At 39.3% G+C, this 24076-nt stretch overlaps 1 protein-coding gene across 4 annotated transcripts in view; it reads left to right on the top strand.

Annotated features, from left to right (window-relative positions):
* The window catches only part of PIEZO2 (piezo type mechanosensitive ion channel component 2), a 450920-nt gene that overhangs the window by 338892 nt on the left and 87952 nt on the right, over positions 1–24076 (top strand). For 2 of the 4 annotated variants that reach the window (XM_041744472.1, XM_041744630.1), the window contains exons 12-17: positions 2745–2893; positions 5902–6132; positions 9604–9727; positions 10859–11136; positions 12196–12344; positions 14421–14594. In XM_041744472.1, the coding sequence (XP_041600406.1) occupies positions 2745–2893; positions 5902–6132; positions 9604–9727; positions 10859–11136; positions 12196–12344; positions 14421–14594 (1105 nt within the window). Of the gene's footprint in view, positions 1–2744; positions 2894–5901; positions 6133–9603; positions 9728–10858; positions 11137–12195; positions 12345–14420; positions 14595–18249; positions 18292–23990; positions 24024–24076 lie in introns of all 4 variants that reach the window. The other 2 variants (XM_041744552.1, XM_041744387.1) reach the window with 2 other exon arrangements.

Below are 24076 nucleotides of genomic sequence, written 5' to 3' on the forward strand. Positions count from 1 at the left end.
AATGGAATAATTGGGGCAGACTTTGAAAAATAACAGGCAAAAAATTATTTTAAACATGCCAACTCAGTTTTCGTGTTAAACCTATGTGTCTGTGTGTTTCGTTTTTTCTATAATTTGATTTTGCAATCACAGTCAATAGTTTTGCTGGTTCATGGATGAATGTTTTCAGAAAAAGCTCTTTTTATCTATTCAAAAAAAAAAAAAAAAAGGAGGAGGAGGGTCCAAACTCGTACTAAGCCTCTATTCCCATTTGTCTCAGTTTATTATGTTGAGGGAAAACAGGCGGTACTAGAGATGACAAATTGGTGACTGTGACTTGGGTTTTGTTTCTGTTGGCCTCTGCAGCATTTTCTAAAATGACAAAAAGAAAGCAACCAACATTTTAAAAGTGCAGCTCTGACTATGATATGGAAGTTTCTGGAATCCCTTGAAGAATGTGAATATTCTGGCAACCCTGGCCCCTCGTTTCTACAAGGCAGCGGTTGGCTTGACCGCTGTTGTCACTGCCCTGACAGAGACCTCGCTGGTCACCAATTCATAGAGACAGAATTCACAAAGTTTACTCTTGGCAGGGAGGGAGGCAGAGCACATGCAGGTGGCAGCAAAGTGGCTATAAAACTCTACTGGACTTTTCTGTTTATATGGAATTAAACCTAGAGTTGTTGTACATGATCCCACCTTGAGCAAATGGCCAGCAACTGAGCAACTATCCAGCCTGTGTTATTGATGCATTAAGCTTAATGTGTTTTTTCTTAATTCTTTATCAAGCATATTCTACTGCAGTGTTCTGCGTAGGTATCAGTATGGCCTGCAGTTGCTCCTGCCCTGGCACCTGCTGAGTAGCACAAAGGGTTATAACGTCACACTACGCAGCCTCAGTAAGGTCAGAATGAGATCAGTTCCCTAACCCAGCAGCTTTGCCCATCCCCCTAGCCCCAGGTGGCACCTACTGTCTCCAAAGGAGCACTGGACTCCATGGGTTAATTATCCATTTCTGCTTCCTATATGCATGCGTTTCAGTTTGTAAGTTGGATTTAAACCAAGATCTTCATTTACTAAATGCCTCAAGGAAATACCATACTTTCTAAAGTGTGCTCCTCAGAATCATGAAGGGCAGGCCCAGGAACCAGCATTTGTGACTTTTTAAGGTTGAGACTCTCGGGTCACAGCCAGGTAATCTTTTCTTTACATGTGACTTAACATTTAAAAAAAAAAATGAACAGAATTTGGCTGCTGACAGGGCAAACTCATACATATTCATATCATAACTTCAACTTTCCAAGGTAAAACAAAAGCTGGAAAGTCATTTTTTAATTCTAATCTGTTTATGCAGACAGCATCACAACCACGGAAGTAACACTCCAGGAGCTGTAAAATCCATCAGATTCTGTTTTTTCTGCATTGTCTCAGATCTGTGGACTTGCCCTCTCAAACCCCAGTCCTAACACTGAGGGGATGGAAGGTAGCGGGTGTCTGCACGAGGAGATACCACCAACCTCACTTAGAGGCTTGCTTCTGGAGCTTGTGCACGGCAATGTGATGGTCACTGGTTTTTCAGTGGTTTGTTTTCTCTTCATGGTGCAGAGCAACTCCCTGATGCAACCCACTTACATGCAGCCCATTTAATTCGAACAGGACAGAAAGGACATTTCACATAAGTGTGTCATTCATTACTTCATCTCATAAATCAGATTAGTTTTCCTGACACGTGGGAGAGGATCTTGAGGAGAATCCTTCTTTCACCCCTATGCCAGGACTTTCCTATTGCTGGTCCTTCTCTCCTCAGCCCTCCACACTTTCTCTTGCTTTTAATGTGATAATTCTATCCTTAGTATAACTATTCTGCCTCTGAATGACCTGACAGAGGAAAGGAAACCATGGGCTACTGAGCTCATACCAGGAAAGTGGTTGGTTGGTTGGTTGGCTTCCTGTACCGTCACTATCCATATTCCAGATAGTGTTTGCATTAGTTATCTATTACTGAATAACAAATTACTCCCAAACTTAGTGACTTAAAACATTTAGTGTCACAGTTTCTGTGGGGGCAGGAATCGGGTGTGGCTAAGATGTGCTTCTCTGGCTCAAGGTCTCTCATTAGGTCATAGATAAGCTGCTGGCTTGGGCTGTGGTCTCATCTGACGGCTTACCTGAAGAGAATCTGCTTTCATGCCCAATCGTGTAGTTACTGCCTGGCCTCAAGCTCTTGTTGCCTGCTCACCAGAGACACCAGTTCCTTGCCACCTGGACCTCTTCTTAGGGCACTTCACAACATGGTAGCTGGCTTCTCTCAGAATGAGCAAGAAATGAGAGAAAGGGCCCAAGGCTAAAGCCACAGTCTTTTTAAATATATAACCTTGGAAGTCACATTCCATCCCTCCTCTTTGTTAGCAGCTCATCAGAGGTCCCACTCACACTCAAGGGGAGAGGACTACACAAAGGCATGAACATCAGGAGGTAGGATTCATTGGGAGCATCTTGGAGGCTACCTTCCATACCCTCTTAAATTGAAATTTTCTTTCTGGGATTTCTGAGCACAGGATTCCATTACTGACCAGGCACCACTACCTGAATCTGTTGGCATTCTAAGGGCTTTGTTAGTTGAAAATAATATCTGATGTCTTAAATAAGTCTCTTGTAAAAAAAAAAAAGTCTCTTGTAAAACGATATATGTGCTGCAGTGCTGGGGATATTTATCAAGAATTCACATATTAGCATAAAGTTGTATAAATGATTTCTCCATCTAGAAAAGAAAGAGGAAGAAGAGGACGAGAAGGAAGAATTTGAGGAGGAAAGGAGCCATGAGGAGAAACGAAGTGTTAAAGTTCATGCCATGGTCTCCGTGTTCCAGTTTATTATGAAGCAAAGTTACATCTGTGCCCTTATTGCCATGATGGTATGTATGAGAGAGGACATCCAGCATGCCTGACAAATGCCCCACTATCCTCTCATGTCTGGCACAAATATATAATCTTCCTAGTGCCTTGGCACAGATTGGTTGGTTATGTTATTTTTCTTGGGATCTTTATATTACAGATTTCAAAATAATGTTCTGTTCTATTTAACCTCCTTGAAAATATTAATACATTTCTCTCAAATTAGCCTGTCTAATGAGACTGTTTCCTAATTTGCCAGTTTAAAACGATCTATTAGAGGTGCTCCTGGGTAGCTATGTTGGTTAAGTATCCAACTTGTGATTTCAGCTCAGATCACGATCTAGGGACTGTGAGGTCGAGCCCTATGTCAGGCTCTGCACTGGGCATGGAGCTTGCATAAGATTTCCTCTCTCCCTCTGCCTTGCCTCCACTCTCTCTCTCTCCCTCTCTCTAAAAAAAAAATAATAAATTTAAAAATAAGAGGATCTACTGGGTAGTGGCTCTGTGTGGTATGGTGGTGTCCAAGATTGACATAGACTGCTTTTATTTCCTTCAAACAGTGAGAGTTACATTCACATCTTATCTTAAATATGAGTGAGACTTTACCCCATCTTAGTTGCAATAAATTTTTACCAATTTGAACATCAAACAACCAGAGTTCCCGAGAGCTTTTCCAATTGCAAGCACTCAGTTGACGTGTGTTTATACTCACTTTGAGGTACATCTTCCATCTCTGGCATCACAGCTTCAAAAAAATAGTCCTTTGGCCTAGAGATAGAAGATAAAAGACAGTCTAATTTGTAACATTCCTAAAAACAAGCTTGTATGGGAAAACGAATTTATTTTTGAGAAACCTAACACTTATCTAACACAAAACTCTTCTGTATTTTGTGGTCAGTGGCGAGATCCCATGGACAACTTTGGTGATAAAAAATGAAAATATTTTCTACCTCTAGACAGAAGATGCCTAAACAAAGTTTCTCCAGACACTCTCTCAAGATGTCTTCCAATTGCACCTGCATGTTAAGTCGACTTCAGTTTCTATTGCACATCTGAGAGAGAGAGCTGGCAAAGAGAAAGTTCCTTGAAATTAAAGGTGGTTCATTTAGTGATTGCAGACTCTGTTCTTTAAATAGTATTAATTCTGTGTTCTTTGGGCACTTTTTGACATGTTTGATATATCGACTTCTAATTTAAACTACAACAAAATTCTAATTTTAAAATATCAAATATAAACACAATTTACAATTCTGACTATGAACCCAAAAGAGTATATATACACCCTTCTTCTCTTTTTTCTAAAAATAAGCCTGTTTAGCTTGGTCCTTCTTTAAAAAAAAAAAAAGATTTTATTTATTCATTTGAGAGAGAGAAAGAGTACAAGCAGAAGGAGAGAAAGGAAGAGGGAGAAGCAGGCTCCTCACTAAGCAGAGACCCTGAGACCATGACTCAAGTTGAAGGCAGTTGCTTAGTTGACTGAACCACCTGCTACCCCTAGTTTGGTCTCTCTCTCTCTCTCTCTCTCTCTCTCTCTCTCTTTTTGTAAAGAAATAGAGCTAAAAAAAAAAAAAGACTTGGTATACACATTTTGTTACTTAGTAGAAAAACTCTATTGTAAAAACTACATAACAGAGGAGATCCTTCATTAAAGATATGTCCTTGTCTGGTGCCATTTTCATTGTTTTAGTGGAGCCATAATACTAATATTTTAAAAGTGCCTGCCTTCCAAGGAAGCACTCCACTGCAGCAGAGTTTTCATCACAGACAGAAAGGGCAGTCCTGAGGAGCCAAATGTGTTAGAATGATACATGCATTTATTCAAAAATACAAAGTATGAATTTACTAAACTATCAAACAATCTGGAAACTGAACATAATGCAGAAGTATCCCAACTACCATAACTGAAAGGCATATATGTGACTTAGGCACTATAAATAAAATAGGTTTAAAAAACTTATTGCCTAGTGCCTCATAACTTGTTTTTCTTCCTCTTCCACCCTCACCTTCCTAAGAATAGTGGTGGTGGGGGGGGCGGTGAATCTGCTGGAATTATAATACCTGTGATTTTTTTCCTGGATCACACACAAAAAATGGCAGTTACATCTGCATTTCATACTGAGATAAATGCATTTAATAGTGCATTTAATGCAAATACAAAAGCATTCAGTGTTACCTAATTTAATAAACAGTATTTCTAAGAAATCATATTTACATGAAAATAATTCAGACTTGAGAATAGCTATGTCACTAATCTAATTTTAATAAAAGCAATTTTAATTTCCAGTTTATGTTTTTCATATGTTTCAACCAAAAATTTTAAATAATTCACCATTTACAAAGCTAGGTGTCCTCTAGAACAAATTTACAAATTTCTGAGAGGAAATATTTGTTTGTTCCACTCTGCTTGTCAAACATTTTGGACTTTCCATCTAACTCTTGGTAATTTGTGATATTCTTGGACTTTCCATCTAACTCTTGGTAATTTGTGATATTCAGGAATGCAATTGATTTTAATAGCCTCAAACATATCTAGAAAACATTTTTAAAGGTCTTTTCACAAAAATTAGGTATGAGATATCGGTAGGAAAGGCTAGATCTCTGGAAGTTAATAATACTGTTGAGCCTGATTTATGTATTGTTCTGGTACCTGCCCTTTGAGATTCATTTCTGGTTCTTTGTAAGTTTAGTGTGAATGAAGAAGATAAATCATTTGTCCAATGAGTCTGATGGCTTTTTAGTCCTACCCTTTACAGGCCAGAAGCTGAGTCTGGCCTTTAAATGAACTTGATGTTATTGTTTGGAATGTGCAGAAGCTGAAGACACACCTTCTTCTTAGCAAGATCAAGTTTTCTCTTCAGGTCATCCCTATGCCTCAGGTTGGGATGTCTCCCCATGGTTTCACCACTCTCTCTTCTCCCTGATTTGAATGTTATTGACATTTTCCTCTTAGATAATTTGTAACCTAACAGAGTGGGGACTGTACATTGTACTGATCATCATTATATTGTCCCTTCCCTTTTCCCTTGAGGCTTGGAGCATCACCTATCACAGCTGGTTGACTTTCGTGTTGTTGATTTGGTCATGCACCCTTTGGATGATTCGCAACAGAAGAAAATATGCCATGATAAGCTCTCCTTTCATGGTTGTCTATGGAAATCTGTTGCTGATACTACAGTATATATGGAGTTTTGAACTCCCCGAAATTAAAAAGGTCCCAGGATTTTTAGAGAAGAAAGAGCCAGGAGAACTTGCCTCAAAGGTAAGTGAATAGGAAAACAAGAAAACAAAACATTGAGACGAATCCAAAATAACCATAATAAGCATATCCAAGCACAAACTTGCTAACATGGGTTCCAAATATTCTGTGCTTTACAAAAAAAGATTAGACTAAGAACTCTGAGAAATAATTTATATTGCTTAGAGGTCTTTATGATCTAAATGTGAATAAATATTATGCCATGATTTTATATTTTATTTAAAATAACGCTTTCCACTGAAAGGAAAAATATAGTCTGTTATATTTTAATGTCAATTACAGTGTAGTAGAAATTAGATGGGGAAATAGGAAAATACATGTAAAATGTATCCAAGGGTTGGAGAATTTTCTTTGATCTCAGTTTTCAAAACAGGCTGAACACATTGCTGTGTTCACTGATTATTAGTAAAAAACATTTTTTCTTTAATCATGTCTTAAAAAAAAACACTGCTGGCAGCACAAATTAAGTGTGACACTTACCTTTTTTCTTTCTGCAGATGATATGATATTCCTTCATGCCTAGGAACAAGGTTCATGATCTTTCAGTGCTCATTATTTTCATGGTCCATTTTAATAGTTTTTACTTCAGACCCAACCTTTCTGTTTTGTGGACAAAGTGGCAGACTCTAAAAACACATTCCCTTTGTGCTGATGACTTTGTGTTAAGACTGTGAAAGAGGTCTCGTGTCATTACTCAGTGAGCCTTGAACACCTTTCTCTTCTAGGCAGAGAATCACTCTCTGAAAGGGGCATTAATTTACATCACACAAAACCCCCCTTCCCTGAGATCAAGCACGTTTTTTACAGGTTACCAGACACCCCATATCCAAGGCAACCAGGCATAAACGGGGTGCTAGTAGATACCAAGGATTGGTTCTCTTAACAGACTTGGTGAAGGCTATTGGGGTAAAAGAGAAACTCCTAACAGGTAAATAGTAATGACAGAAATTAGATCATAATCCCCTGTGTTCACAGACCATGGCAACTTCATTCATTCATTTATTCATTTATTCATACAAAACTCTCATGCCTATATACTCCCACTTTCTCTCTCAAACCCCACTCCATGCTGACAGTCCCACAGAATATTTTCACTGACAAGTCACCTTTGTCTCACACTCTTCCGTCTCCTTCTCTCCCTCCCTGACCTTCCACTCAAACACACACCCAAAACTGGTAAGTTAGCCTTTTCTTTATAAAAGAAATTCAAAACCTCATCTTTTGACTATGCAAATCCATTTCCGCCTGTTCAGAATATGGAAGAGATATCTGAAAATGGATGCCAGCTAACTGGTTGAACTACTTCCTGTCTAATCTAAAATGAATAGCTCTTGGGGTGGGGGACATTTTTGAAGAAATAAATGTATTACTTGTTTAAAAAAAAAAACAGTGTCATTCTGGGGAAAGTAGGGTCTGCACCTATATTTTAACGTACCCAGAAGCTAAAACAAAACAAAACAAAACAAGGATTTGTCATAGATAACAACACAACCCAAGACCATAAAGTCTCTATCACAGTGATACTCATCAAAGTACACGTCTTTGCACATTCTCAAAGTATATTGTCAAAGTACAATGTCAAAGTATTTGTACAAAGTACAAAGTATTGTTTGCAGAGTATGAATGGGTCACTGTGATGGAAAATAAGACAAGGAAAGAATATGCTCCGGGTCCTCAGAGGTCTGACCACTCTGGGGGAGCCAGACTCAGATCCTTGGTAGCATCCTTCAGCTGCTAGAGTGTCTTTCCCATTCCATCAAACTACATCAACCATGCCTTCCAAACCTGGCTTGTAAATCACCTTTTCCAGGACAGGTGTCTCATCTACCCCCACCTATTCCTAGGCTCTATAAGACATGCATTAGAGAAACAGATTTCTTTCCCACCTTGCAGCTATAGTTCAATTTGTTGTGACTTCCATAAGTTTAGTGCCAGGTTTTCAGAAATGTAGGCACTCTGGTTCTCTACTTCTTTAGGCCCTAAACCTGTTGTCCAAGACTTACTAGGTCTGATTTATGCTGTAGGCAAAGGAGTAGTGGATATTTATGGATTGTTAAGTGGGCAGTTATTCTAAGTGAAATTGACCCATTCATTTGCCTATTTTTCATTTCTTTGGCAAATATTTATTAAAATCCTCCTATGAACCACAATGAGATGCCACTTCACACTCACCAGGATAGCTAGAATCAAAAAGCCAAATCATAGTAAGTATTAATGAGGAGGTGGAGAAACTGGAACCCCTACACTGCTGGGGAGGCATGAGAAATGCTGCAGCCACTTTGGAAAATGCCCTGTCAGTTCCCCAAAAGGTTAAAAATAGAATTGCCATAAGATCCGGCAATTCTACTCCTAGGTATTAAACCCAAGAGAACTGAAAACCTATTTCCACACAAAAACCTGTACATGAATACTCATAGCAGTTTTTCAGAGTGGTCTCAAAAAATATAACAACCTAAGTGCCCATCAACTGAGAAATGAAATGTTTTCTGTCCATACAATGGAATATTATCAAGGAACAAAGAGAAGTGATGTGTCAGTACAGGTTACAATATGAATAACCCTTGAAAACATTATGCCAAATAAAAGAAGCCACTGACAAAAGAATGTTTCTTAAGCAATTCCACTATGTAAAATGCCCAGATTAGGCAGTCTCCAGAGATAGAAAGTAAATTGGTGGTTGGCCAGGACTGAGGTGGGCAGGAATGGGGTGACTGCTCTGGGGTTTCTTTGGGGATGATGAAAATATTCAGCAATTGATTGCAGTGTTGGTTTCACAACTCTATGAATTTACCGAAAAGCACTGAGTTGCCCATTCTAAATGGGCAAATTGTAGGGCATGTAAATTGTATTTTAATAAAGCTAGCAGAAAACAACTACTATGTGCCAGGTCCTATATTCCCTGAAGGAGCAGCTCCCCAAAGACATCAGCTTTTTTTTTTCCTAGGTTTCAACAAAATCTTAATATACTAGCATTGATGCCTAGAACAATTCTTCTTTCAGCTTTGGGAGATGAATGGGATATTAACAGGTTCTGTTTTCCGGGATGAAATGTTCTTTTTCCCATCTGTGGAATTCTTCATAAGAAGGAACATTGCAGAGTCAGCAAGCATTATGGAAGAAATATGTCTTCCTGTTATAATTGTGCTTATGTCACAGTCAGGACAGGAAATCAAGGACTAGCACCTCCAGGGAGATCAATTGCCAAAGCTGATTTCCGGCCCAGATGGAAGTAGTTTGGACTGTCGGGACACCTTCCCTGGGCCCTCAACACGCCTGCTTGTGTCTTTAGCAAATGAGATTTAAAAGCCAGTGACCTTCAGGTGAAATCTAGTGGGCTCCCGACTCTGTCTCAAATAGAAAGACTTATTTACTGTGTTTCCATTGAAATGTGGAGAAAACATTGCATATGTTGAATTTTATTTACACTTCAAATGGGTGGCTTAATTCTTGTTTTTGCTAATTCTCTACTTTCAGATACTTTTCACCATTACTTTTTGGCTATTGCTGAGGCAGCACCTCACAGAGCAAAAAGCTCTTCAAGAAAAGGAAGCTCTTTTATCTGAGGTCAAAATTGGAAGTCAGGAAAATGAAGAAAAAGGTAAATTAGTATGACCGGAGATTTTTATACTCAGCAAAATTACAGAGAGAGAGCACCCCCAATACATCAGAAAACTTCTATGCTTCAGATCAGATAAAGCTGAACATTAACATGGCGCGATTAAAAAATAATAATAATAATAAAAAAAAAACAGGGCTCCCATCCGAACAATTTAGTGTGCATGTTATTTTGAAATGTGCTTTTGAAAGCTTTATAAGAAGCTTTTGAAAATGTGCTGTCATTCAGTCCTCACAAAACTGATTCCCACTTAAGGGAAGAAGAAACAGGCTCAGAGAAGTTAAATGATTTATTCAAGATCACACTTTCAGAGCCTTGAAATAATCAGAATTTGAAACTGATAGATCCATTTTCATTTGTGTGATTGTATGTATGGGGGATTCCTTATTCATAAGGGGTGAGTTACTCGACCCCAGTGGATGTCTGACACTTCAGATAGTATTGGACCCTAAAGATACTGTGTTGTTTCCTATACATGTCTATGATAAAGTTTAATTTATAAACTCAGTACAGAATGATGCAAACAACTAATAATAAGATAGAACATTAATAATGCATGGTAATAAAAATTATGTGAATGTCGTCTCGCTCTCTCTCAAAATATCTTCTCATGCTATACTCAGCCTTCTAGGGATGCTATGAGATGAGAAAATGTCCATGTGATGAGATGAAGTGACTAACATAGGCAGGTGACATGGTGTTAGGCTGTTATTCACCTGACGATATGTCAGGAGGAGAATCATCTGCTTCTAGACGATGGTTGACCTCAGGTAGCTAAAACTGTGGAAAACAAAACCAGTGGACTTAATTTTTCTAGATCCTGCAGTACTTAAAAGTGTCATTGGATACTAAAAATGGAATTAGGTATTATAAAAAAGTTAGCATAATGTATTACCAGGTTTATTTCTTTTAAGTATATTTCATGAAGGTTATATACATTGATTATGATTAGCTCAACATGCTGCCTTGTTTACTGGAACAGCCCAAAATCATTCAAATCACATAGTAACACTTTTATGTTGTGCTTCCATGTCCGACATACAACACCCAGTAGGAGTGTGGCTCTGGGCAGGGAATCAGCTAAGTCTAACAGCACAGTCTTCTATTTTGAAGATGATGAGCAAGATATACAAATGGAAGGAGAGGCCGAAGAGAAGGAGGAAGATGAACCCAAAGAAGAGAAGCAAGAGAGAAGGAAGGAAGAGGAAATGGAAGAAGATGATGACCAGGACATCATGAAAGTGCTGGGCAATTTGGTGGTGGCCATGTTCATCAAGTACTGGATCTATGTCTGTGGAGGAATGTTCTTCTTCGTCAGCTTCGAGGGTAAAATTGTGATGTACAAAATCATCTACATGGTGCTGTTTCTGTTCTGTGTGGCCTTGTATCAGGTGGGTAAATGATTGTCCTCTGTTTATTTTATTCTTGTAGACATCCGGGGAGCATGTGCAATCTTCCTTTGACAAGATTCTAAATTACTATAATCCCATGAACATATTACATAAAGTGATCAATGCAGTTAAAACATTACAAACTTAGAAGGCCTAAAATGCGAAATGACTTCAGCTTATCCATTATTTTAAAATTTAGGGGTCATAAAAAGTAAAACAAAAAACAAAAAAAGTTAATGACTTTTTCACAAACTTTTGATAAAGAAAAACATCTGTATAATTTTTAAATTTTGAATAGTAATTTAAGAACAGTGGCTGGATAATCTAAAATATGGGTTGATACCCAGTTCACTTGTACTTCAGACTTTAGAATCAGAAAACCTTGTGTGTGTGTGTGTGTATGCATAATGCATCAACTGTTTTAGTATTTTATTAATTAGAATTTATAAAAGATTCTACTGAGATGAATTGGCCTCTCTACAAATTCAGTCTTAAGTCACAGAAAAATTGTAGCTTGGTGATAGAAACAAGTGCAGCAGTACACTATTCTTGCAGGCAACCATAAGAACATGTCAAGCAACTACAATAATTCACCCATAGAAATAAAAGTATCTCAATACTTTTAAATACTGGAATTTCAAAACTGAGGCATTTTTTCTCCCAACAGTAACTACCATGATGGCAACATCTACCATATCATTGCTTCAATGCCTCCTATAGACTAGGTCTTGTGCCGAGAGCCTTATAAATATGATGATTTCATCCTCATACTAGGTCTCAAAGTAGGTACTTACAGAAGAAGAAACAGAAGCTCAGAATGGACCAGCGAATTACCCAAGGGTGTAGTTAGCAACTCTGGTTGTACTGAGATTCTGATCCAGATCCAACTGACTCTACGAGGAATAGATCCTCAAACACAAAACATGAAATAGATTTGATTTTCAAGTATTTGTAAATATCACTTGTCGTACTTGAATAAACGACAAGTGATGATTTTTGTAAGGTTATATTTTTAAATCAATTCTTTTTCTTGTTTGTTTTTCAACATCTGATTCACAGGTGCACTATGAATGGTGGAGGCGAATCCTAAAATATTTTTGGATGTCTGTAGTTATCTACACTATGCTGGTGCTTATCTTTATATACACATATCAGTTCGAGAACTTCCCAGGCCTGTGGCAAAATATGACGGGATTGAAAAAAGAAAAGTAAGCAGTTTGGTGTAAAAATGGGCTGTAAAAGTAACAGAGTGAAGACTTGCATGCATATTGTTCAGACATCTTTAGAAGGTTTTGGTATAGCATGATGTCATCGGTGTCTATCAGTTCCTTGAGAACAGATCATTTCATGGTCTTCCTGCTGAGCCGTGGGCTTGACACATACAGTATGTACCTAATGAATACTGATTTAAAAGTGCATTTTCTGCCCCATTTTGATGAAATAACTTTTTAAAATGTCTGTTTCATGTGAAATACCTGCTTACTGCTCAGCCAATCATGCCTTCTACTTTCCAAATTGAAGCTCAGTTCAACAGTTCAGTCGATTCATAGGCTCGTAATATAAAGCAGCAGTCTCTCCTCATATATGTGGCTGGTGCTAAGATTCTAAGGAGCACTTGAAGGCCATAGAAAAAGTGCTAATAGACTAATGCAGATGAAATAATCGTTTCTGTGTGTGTAATAGATCTGCGCATGTACTATATCCTTTTCTGATTTGCTGCCACCAACTTCTTAAACTAGTAACTAGAACTGGGCATAGAACTAAATGAAGCCTGCTGAGGTGGCTAAGAGAAAAGCTTAAAAGGAAAGGCTCGCCATGTAGCTAGGCTAACATGACTATAACATTCATTCAACAAATATTTACCAAATGCCTCCTCTCACGTGCCAGACACTGACTCTGCCTGGGTACACAACAGGAAGCAAGAGAGAGTCTAAGTACTGCCAGAGTTTATATTCCAGTGGAGGAGACAAAAAACAAAAAACTCTACTTACTGTGCAAATAAATTAATTACAAATTGTGGCAAGACTATAAAGGAAACAGACAGAGGTAGTGAATAGTGCAGAATACAAACTATAAACGGAGTGGTCAGGGCAAGCTTCCCTGAGGAGGTGACATTTAAACTCCACCTGAAGGGCTGGCCTTAAGAGAAGTGTGTGAGTTGGGAGTTAAGGTGAGGAAAAGCATCCCAGGCAAAGACAGCAGCAACTGTGAAGATCCTTAGACAAGACTGAGTTTGGTGCCGACAAGGAAGCAGATGAAGGTTCACCTCCTAGGAGCAAGGGGGACAGTGGATGGAGCAGAGGTGGAGAATGGAGCCAGGCACCCGGGATATGCATGGCTTGTAGGTAGTGGTGTTGGCATCTTATTCTTAGTGAAAATTTTTAGTCTTTAAAGAACCCTTGACTGGCTGAAAAAAAAGTGCTGTCAGAAAGCAAGAGTAGAAACCATGAGGCGGGGTCACCAGCAACATGTCCCATGAGAATTTATGGTGGTTTCATCCAGAGCAAGTGGTGCAGAGATGGGTACAGAAGTGGGCAGTTTTAAGGGATGTTTAGGAGACTGAAGAAAGTGTGGAGGAATGCAATGCCAAGGCAAAGAAAGAAAGACTTCCTTATTTCAGAATTTGGCACAGTGTAGACGATTGTATCAGAGACAACTCAAGTGGGGGCCGGGGTGGACAACAGTGTGGCTGAGCAAAACTGGAAATCAAGAGTACTGTTTGGAAGACCCTAAATATACAATAATTGTGAGAGAAAAAAACAACCCCTGATAGACATTTGGGCACGAGAGTCCACAGGAGAAGCCTGAGCTGTAAATGCACACGTGAGTCCCTGGCATTAAGACAGTGTATAAATCCCCGCGGACTTGTGAGATAACCTGGATAAAAGACTCAACACTGAATGAATCTGAGGCTGTTTCACATCTGGAGGTCCAATTAAAAAAGGAGGAGACAGCAACAGAAGAGAAAAGCCAGGACAGTGTGGCAACACCAGGACCAGGATTGTTTCAAGAAGGACTAGAGGCAGAAATAAAGACAGAGAAGCAACCATTGAGTTTGGCACTATTGAGGTTGGTACTGACCACTGTAAGAGCAGGTCAGTTGGACTGATGGAGACAAAACCAAAGCGAATGCATGAGAGAGAGAGGAAAGAAATGGGAGAATGCAAGAAATGGTATAACTGAGGCCAGTGAAGGACTGTGATGGAATTTAGAGTGAAAAGAATGTTGCCTCTCATTGCCTAAGAAAGCTCTTGATTTTTGTTTTGTTTTGTTCTATTTTACAGGCTTGAGGATCTTGGCTTAAAACAGTTTACCGTGGCAGAGCTATTCACTCGCATCTTCATCCCAACCTCCTTTCTGCTGGTGTGCATTTTACACCTTCACTACTTCCACGATAGGTTCCTGGAACTCACAGACCTGAAATCCATTCCCAGCAAGGAAGACAGCGCCATCTACAGGTGAGTGCTCGCAAGAAGCTGATCTGGGGTAACAGCTTTGATTCCTCACCTCAGCTGGGTCCCCTGTAGGAAGCCAATAACTAAGGTAGAGCCAATAACTCAAGGTAGGAAACCTTGAGCTTTCCCTGAGCACCAAGCTGTGAATGCAAAAAAAAGAAATGAGAAAAAAATATGGAGTATTTTATGAGCTTCTGAAACAATACGTAGTGACTCATGACTGGTTAATGCAAAGTGATCTTGATTGCGTGAGTAGATTTAGAAGAGCTGCTCAGATGCAAAAATTCTTTAGAGTTGGTGATGGAGATTTTGTATCTGGGCCCGTAATGTGTTTTTAAAACATTTACAAAATCTGGCTGATTCAGAGGATGAGTTCTCTATGGTGCTAACAACCAGTTAAGAAGTGAGAGCAAAGCAAAATGTGATGTGAAGAGCTTTCCCTTCCACTCTGGAAATGAAGAACTACAGCTAAAATGCTAGAATCTGCCATCTACTAGTAGTAAGAATAACGTGTAAGGAAATAAAATGAAGACAGTGTTTGCCTTTATCAGCTCTCTGTTGTCTTCTCATCAATAAATATAAATTGTTTATAAGCAACAGATGAGATAGCTCTCTCCCAGCCCATGTGTGTTGAAACCACCACTGGATTTATCACAAATCTCACAGTCTGGCCCCTCACAGGGAAATTTCAAGCATTCTTCTAATGAATGTTCATACTGATTTTCCTCTTTGCTTCAGATTTAGTCCATAGTTCAGTTCCTGGAAAAATCCTTGTTAAGGAACCAGGAGAGCAAAGGGCTATATGGAAGGACTGCAGATGATAGCCACCACTCCCCTCTTGTCCTTTAGAATTCCTTCTGAACTCTTTTTGAAGGGAAACAATGAGTAGCAAAGGAAGAGAAGTTGTATTTCAGCACAGACAGTGTATGAACTACCAAGCATTCGATTTTCTGCTATAGTAGGAACTGGAGTCGCAGATAACTCCAAAACTCTTATTTGATGATGAAAACCATTTTCTAATCTCTATTTATTTACATCCAGCAGATTCATTTTCTATATTGTGTTTTGTTGAACCCGGTTTACCTTTCCTTTTCATTCTGAGTATGCTCCAGATGACCTTCAGGCTGTGAATGGCTCCCAACCAGTAGAATCCCAAAGTATCAAGCAATCATGATTTCTTATCCTGTCTTGCCACCATCAGTAAGCAAGCTCAGTGAAAACTTGTCTCTTCCTAACGCCCTGGCAGGGAGAGGGCACAGGTGGCATCAGTAGCTGTCCTCAGTGATAATCAAACATTAGGAAAAATAAGGTAGTTATTAGAAGACAGGAGCCCCCTGGGAGAGATTACTTCGAGGCAAACTTGTTAGCAGCAGAAGTCACCCTAAGGTTAAAAGCTTACAAACACAGTGCAGGCACAGGAAAGTGAGATTTATCAATAAGTAGTAAAAGTATTTTTTTAAAGATTTTATTTATTCATGAGAGACACACAGAGGTGGTGGGCAGAGACACAGGCAGAGGAAGAGAAGCAGGCTCTATGCAGGGAGCCTGAGGGATGTGGGACTCGATCCCAGGACTCCAGGACCAGGCCCTGAGCTGAAGGCAGCGCTAAACCGCTGAGTCACCCGGGCTGCCCAGTAAAAGTATTTTTGATGACTTTCTTGACATTGCTTGCAAAAGCTGGGGATAAAATTAGTATTTGATATTCAACTCTGACAAGAAGACATACTTTGTTTCATTATAAATTCATTATGTTCAAAAAGTCATATTCAATAATCAAGAAAAACCTGTTGGCCCGCAAACTATATCTGCATGCTTATAAAAGAAATGTAATGATTGGTGATTGTTAATGATACTTTTATTTTTTTTTCTTCTAAATGCCTTTCTTCCCTTGAATCTCTATTTTTCTCCTCATGCAAAGCTCTCCCAGAATGTAGGGGCTTTCTCCTGCCCTTGTTCTTCCTATCGTACCTTTGAATCCAATACCACACAACCAAATAGAAATATAGGTTTCAGTTTTCCAGGAAAATAGAGATTTTCAGGACCACAGTTTTGCAGAAGACCATGCAGCTCAACAAAGATGGCACCAGCCCAAAAGAGTCACAATTTTTGAGACCTAGGGTACATGAAAACTGAATTTGTTCCTCAGAGTTCCTTGGAAGCATTTAGAACATTATTTAATTATGTAGGTTCTGGGGAAGGACTCTAGTGTCATGTGGAGATGTTTTCTCCCTGTTTCCATGGCTGCTCCACTTACAGCCCTCATCCTCCATGCCCTGGCTAGAGAAGAAAGATCTAAATGATCTGTAGCCATTTGAGGTTTAGCCCTGAGCATGACCTGAGCAGTTAATCTTCCAAGACAACGTAGAGTGATGAGAGATTACATAAGGCCAGCTTTCTAAAGAAGTTAGGAATATGGGATTTCATTTTCAGTTCTTTGAGATACAGTTTTCTAGGATCTGAAAGTTCAGTTCAAACTCAAGTTTGGTGTTTTGGGATTTCCTGCAACAGTTTTATATAGTCCCCAAATTTTAACTTTGAAGGTACGATACATATCCCATCTTTTTTAAGCAACTTGTTCCCATTCTGGACTTTTCCCTACTAATAGTTTTCACCTCACAGTAGTTTTTGTCCTTGGAGCCCTAATAAGTGACCACATTATGATAAAAATTATGAAGAAAAAGAAATATTCACAGAGTTGGGTTAGACTGTCATGCTTTGCCTTCTCTGCTCCCACCTCCTTCGGAGGTGCTTTACAAAACATGGCCCACAAATAGGGAATAATTGATTCATTGTATTCCTTACGTTGATACCATTACTGCTGTTTCTGTAATATCCACCTGTTCTTTTCCAGTTTTGTCCACTGTTTGTGTGTGCCATGTTTTTATGCACACATAAAAGGTAGTGTGGGCAAATGTCACTTGTGTTTGAAGAAGAATTCACTGTGGTTAGCCTTTGAGAATTTATAAAGTTAGCATTTAGAAAAAGTTTTGATATACATCATGAGAGAAGAAAACTTATTTCTAGAAGGTGTTCTCAGAAATATTATTTCATTTATATATTGTTAAACTATATAATATAACATAACTATAGTCTACTATAAAATATATATTTAATACTAATGTACTAAATATCCATTATGTATTTAAATATCCATCCCTGCAATTTGTCCATCCTTTGTTTTAGAAAGTATTGGGATGCATATAGAAACAAAATGACTTTTTTTTTTAACTTTAGTCTTAGAAAATTTAGAAAACAATATGTTGCATATGTTTACTTAGTAGGATTTCATTTTTTTTTTAATTTGGGGAAAGGAGCAAGAATCAATCTTTTAGATGGTATTTTATTTGATAACTGTGCTCTGAAAATTGAAACCTTAAAAAATTTTAGCAAAGTGTGTGAGATGGGGAGGGCAAGAAGCAGGGAGCAACTTGTTATCTTCAAGTATTTTTCTTGAATATGTCTAATTTCACATTGTTCTTAAATCTTGCTGCCCTGACTTGTCTTCATGCATCGAAGTGTCAATGACCACACACCTGACGACTTAAAGCTTGCAAGACAATCTACCTCTTTCCCCTCTAACAATCTCCTCTTTCTCTCTCCTGCCTGTCTCCCCATCACCACCACATGCCACCTTGTGCTTCCATCTCTCACCTCGTAGCCATGCCAAAGTCAATGGGCGCGTATATCTAATAATAAATAGGTGGGTACTTCAATGTATTCTCTCTTGTTTTTTTTTTTAATGGTCCTTGGTTTGGTAAACACTTTGCTATCTTATAAATGAAAAATGATGTCATCAGATAGTGGACAGGTATGCTCATGGATGTATTTTGCCAACCAAACCATTGGGTATTTATCCTGAATGGCGCTGCAAGTGGATTTGGAGGTTGCGGAGGGTCTTCAGCTGGTGCTTGGCCTTTGGTCTTGGTTCAAACATATGCCCCGTTAATATCATTATTTGGTAAATTGGTTCAAGGCTTGCCTGAGAGCTTATCACCCTCTTGAACACATCATCAAGAGCTCAGCTCAAGAACCACCTCCTCCACAAACCTGCCCACAAATGCCAACTTTCCTCGCTGAAAGTAATCTGCCCTTCCTCTGAATTTCCACAGCACTCTATTATTGCTGCCTTCTGACACTTGCTGTACAGTCCTCTGTCTGCCTGCCTGTCTTATCTCCCTTGCCAGAGGCGTCAGCTCCTCAGGCCTGGAGTCCCTGGTATAATTCACCATGGTGTCCACATAGCACCTACCTCCGGGCCTCACCCTTCAGTTGACCCTTGGCAGTTATTTCCTGAATGAAGTGATAATAGTCACAACAATATATGGTTAAAAGAAAATTAAGACATCGGTTTCTTTAAATATACCTTTACTTAAAATATCAGTGTCTTGAAGAAAGATCTTTTACATCACCAGATTTCACAAAAGATGCAGAAATGGGCACTACCTTAGAGCCACATCACCCAGCTGGGGAGATAAAACATGCAAATGACCACACATAATAAAGAGTAAACTTTGATAAGTATTGTTTGCAGAGTTATCCTCAACTTCCCAAAGAGTAAGGAGAAAAGATCCCTTGGGATCTAATTTACTAAAGCTGCCCTGACTTTATGAAATAGGTGAATTAAAATATCCACTCCTATAACTTTACATCATTTGCAATAAAGCCAGTAATTTAGGCCATAGAAACATGTATTTTGCAATTAATCCAATTAACAAAGCAACCCTTTGAAAGAACTGTTGGTCTCTATTGCATTCACTTTTCTCTTAAGGATAATCCCAGGGCTGATGACCAAGTAGCAAACCCTGGAAGCCAAAACTTCCAGAAAGAAGTGTGAAAAATTATTGCATCACTGTGCAGATCACTGAAGGAGGGAATGAGGACTGGCTGGTTCCTTTGGGAGCCAGTTTGTCAGTAGCCTGGGAGAGAGGAGCCAAGCTCAGGTTTTTAGCTGGCAGGCAGAGAAGCAAGATAAAAACTCCAGCTGGAGATCTTGAGCAACTATTGGAATTTTATCTCTCCAAACATAAGGATCTTCTTCCTCAATCTCTCTCCCCCTTTCCCTCTCTCCCTCACTTCCCTTCACTCCTGTCTCCCTCCATCCATCCCTTTCCCTCTCCCTTTTCTCTTGTTCATCTATCTCTTTCTATCTCTCACTGTTTCTTCCCATAAAGTATTTACCACTGGCTATATGAGAACACAGCTGGGACTCCTGCCTAAGAAGGCAGGAGTTGGTTTGAGGGGTTCCAACAGCAGAGGTTGGCACAAGTCATGGCTCCAGTTATCTCAGACTTCTCTCTTGAGAGAAAGCCTATCCATGTCTGTTAACCCAAGTCACAAGGCCAAGGAGGGAATGCACTCAGGAATTCTTAGAATGATCAAGATCCTGAGTCATCTAAAATAATTAAAAGCTCAAAACATTCCACTGTTACACTATCTTCTTTGCAGTAGAATCTTTATTTTTGTCTGAATGCTGACATATTAAGAAAGGCCAGAGTTATTGCCCAGGGAAGATGTAACCCAATAAACTATCCCCTCACTGTGCTTCTGAAAAGCTGTGTGTAAACCATGTCCAATTTTGAATAGGACCTGCTTTGATGTTTTGATGAAAATAGTCAAGTCAATCTTTTTGTTAAGTAAGCTTTCTTTCTACCATAATTTCTTCCTTGTATGCTCAGTGTTTTTTTTTTAAGATTTTATTTATTTATTCATAGAGATGCTGAGAGAGAGTAGCAGAGACACAAGCAGAGGGAGAAGCAGGCTCCATGCAGAGAGCCTGACATGGGACTCGATCCAGGGTCTTCAGGATCACACCCTGGACTGCAGACGGCGCTAAACCGCTGCACCACCGGGGCTGCCCAGCTCAGTGTTATTTCATAAGGAGAATACTGTGTTTGGTCAATGGATTCTATGCCCTGGATAGGCATTCTTATTTGAAACAGAAGACACAAATCAAAATTTCATCAGTCACCCACTATCCTCACCAATCCTACTTCACATTTTGTTAGGCCATGTCTAAATTTTAATCAACCCGGAAGTTGAATGTAGGTACATCTTCTTTTTCATCTAGAACTCCCATTTACAAACACAGTACATTCAATGAGTCACATTGTATGCCAAGCCCAGTGCTGTATTGTGCAAGGGAGCTCAATAGAGTTAAGACTGGCTTTCTGCCCTCAAAGGAAGAGTCCCCAGAACTATAATTAGAATAAGATCATGTAGATACAAACAGAGAAAGGTACACAAGGAGGACCATATAAAAGAAAGCTGTGCATGCAGAAGGAAAATGTGAGTGACAGCACAAAAAGAACATCACCTGCTTTGTTAAAATGCAAAAGGAGAAATGGCCAGTGAGAGGCTTACAGCTCAGAGCCTGGAGCATCATAAAAGCAAGGCAAGCAAGTTATAGGAATGGATAAAGATAATGCAAAAGAAAAGAAAATGAACTCCATAGGGGGAAAGGCATGCAAAAAGGTATACTTTAAGGAAGTAGGGGAGAAGGTTTTCTGAGAATCCAGTTCATCACCATGTCTATTTGTAAATTTCCTTCAAGTGCGGATTAGGTAATTTGCACATGAAGTTCAGCACAGAATTACCAGTATTGTGAGTTTTAGGGAGCATGGTTGCTAATTTATCTTTTGAAAAACCAGGATCCCTTTTTAAAATTTACTACTGAGGGGAAATATCTACATTGAGGCACACAGGCTTTCCAGGAGATTCGGGCCAGCTGTTCATTAATGGCAAACTGAAGGCTGGTTCTGTCCATGAACTCCTCGTGGTGCAGATGGCCCCATCTCCTCCTCTGCCCCACCTCATCAAATGCAGTAGTGGGAGCTGGTTGGTGGGCAGACTGCAGGGAGTGCAGGTTCAAAGTGATGGAGACAGACTCCTAAGGAAGAAACATTGGCTCTTTTTCTTCCCAATGGCCATTGTCATACACCGATTCTGTTAAGAATGTGCTGATGACAAAGTTATAGTCTGGGTTGAGCATCTGCCTCAGTGTCCGGTGTGCTGTGGTCCCTTGCAAAAGCATGTTTCTAATTCCTCCTCTTTGTGATACAATTATCAAAGCAGTACATGAAAATCTGTCATTAGCAGGTGGTTCTTTAAAAATAGTCCCTGTGTACTAAGCACTTCTTTAAGAGCTTAACAGAAGTCACCTTAGTTTTCACAGCCTCCTGTGAAGTAGGCGCTATTATTGCATTTTACAGATCAACAGACTGAGACTTAGGGGCAGGGTATGGAGTTTTGCTAAATCACCCTGCTAGTAAGTTCTACTTGAGGTTTGAATCTGAATCTTTCCAATGAGCATGCTTTCACATTATTTTGTATTGCCTTCAAAAAATTGCTATGAAAAAAAATGGAAGAAAAATGAAAGCATATATACACAGGTGTTCTTTTTAAAATTGTAAACTCCAATCAGGCACTAGAAATATGTATGTATCTGTACACGTTTTATGCACACAGATTTTTTTCATGTAGTTTCTCCATTAACAGACTCCTAAACTCTGGTAAGTTCCAGCCTGATACAGGTCTTCCCTTTTTTTCTCTCCCATCCATTACAAGCTCCCAAGGTTAGACTGGTCCAGAAGGCATCCAGGTATCACAGGCCTGGTTTCCTTATAAGGATTATGTCAGAGGGAAATGCACAGGTACTTGGCTCAGACACAGATATTCGGTTCTCTTCTCTCCCCAGCCTTATTTAGTCCTAGATCTCTCTTAGACTATTACAAGTTTCCAGAAGTCCATCTTCCGGACATGCTTCCACACGGTTTACTCCAGTGTTTTTCTTTGATCTTTTCATTGGCTTATCTCCCCTTAATATGCTCCACCTATGGAAAGACACTCTGGGGGCCTCTTTGCTTGAGGACTTTTTGTTATGTAGCTAGAGTGGCAGCTTCAGAAACAGCCTCATCTCTGTAAATTTCATCTCACAAATTAACTCTAATTCTTGGCAAGCTGTTTTCCTTGTCAGTACTGAGTCACAGCAGTTATCTATGTAGATGATAGAAATGCATTCCGAGATGATCATGCTGCCACCAAATGTCATAATGAAAAGTATCTTCTCACTTATAGAATGCATCATATGAATATTACAATTGTGTGACACATGACTGCATTTACATTTAATATCACCTTATATGCAGAGTCCTAGCAAAGTAGGAACAGCATGTATGTCCTCTGAGATTTGACATGCAGCGCTGGTGTGTAAAATATGGTCTTGGAGTTTCAGGAGAGGCGAGGGGGTACTTTCCCAAATATAGGAGGGTGAAGTGACTAGCTTTGGAAAATAAAAAAGTAGTATGTCGTGGTAACTCCTACCAACGTGGAACCATCCTCAAGACATTCTTTCCTTGTTTAATTGTTTCCGCATTCTATAATTTACCTGGTGGACACTCTGTGAAAAGGAATTAATTTTGGATTATAAAAGCTCTAAAAGTCTAAGAATGATGCGGATTCATTGCGACAGTTACCCAGCATCATAGGTAGGTTTCAAATATAAAATCAATGAGTTGCAAGTAAGCTTAGATTTTTATCTAGCCAAACTTACTCACTTTATTGAAGAAAAAAGTGAATTTCAGAAGGGTTAGATAATATACTCAGAGCCCACAATTATACAGATAGGATAACATCATTACTTGTCCCTCCTGTTACAACCAGGCTGAAACGTATACACTTATTACAAATGGAGAAGACTATCAGGATTTCCAGTACATCTTTCCCTGATATTTATTACTCACAAATGTTCCTTCAAATTGGCTATGAGAAAAAGATATACTTTTAACAATTTAGGAGGAAGATGCTACTTGTATTGTGCAATATGAAATAAGCTGTAATGCTCCGGCTGCTGTCCGGGCTCAGTGAAACTGTGTCCCTGTGCCTCACCCAGGCTGTCACACACCCTCCCGTGATCAACACCGGTGCTCGCGGGCTGGGGACGTGATGCAAACTTCCTACTCCTGAAAGCATTTCGCTTCCACTGCATACGCTTCAAATGACGGCAGAGTGGGATGAGTCTATACAATGGTTGACTGTGATTACACATTACTTAAGAATAATTTTTTAAAAATCTATTGAGAGTGTGAATGACTGGATTCTTGTGGGATGGTTTTCTGCGTTACTAAAAAGCATGTTGTGATTTGCCTCTGTTGTCTATATGTTCTCCCCTTTATGATCTGCAGTCCAGTCCACTCTCAATTCAGTCGCCAAGCCTAGGGTTTATAGCAAAAGCACGCTATTGATGCCATCCTGGAATGCACTTGGCATTAGGACGTACTGCAACCGGCATACAGGAATGCAATAGTGGATGATATGTAGCATGATGTGTGATCTCTGACATTCCTTATAATTCTTCTGTTCTCATCTCCTTTTTTTCCTTTCTATTTCAATTACTTTGAGCAGCATCAAGAAAAAATTACCAATCCACCAAAATGAGTAAGTCCCCCGTGAAGCCATGAAATGCTTGCTCTACATGATGCCATTTCATG

The sequence above is a fragment of the Vulpes lagopus genome, chromosome 1 (assembly GCF_018345385.1).
Source record: "Vulpes lagopus strain Blue_001 chromosome 1, ASM1834538v1, whole genome shotgun sequence".
Lineage (NCBI taxonomy): Eukaryota > Metazoa > Chordata > Mammalia > Carnivora > Canidae > Vulpes > Vulpes lagopus.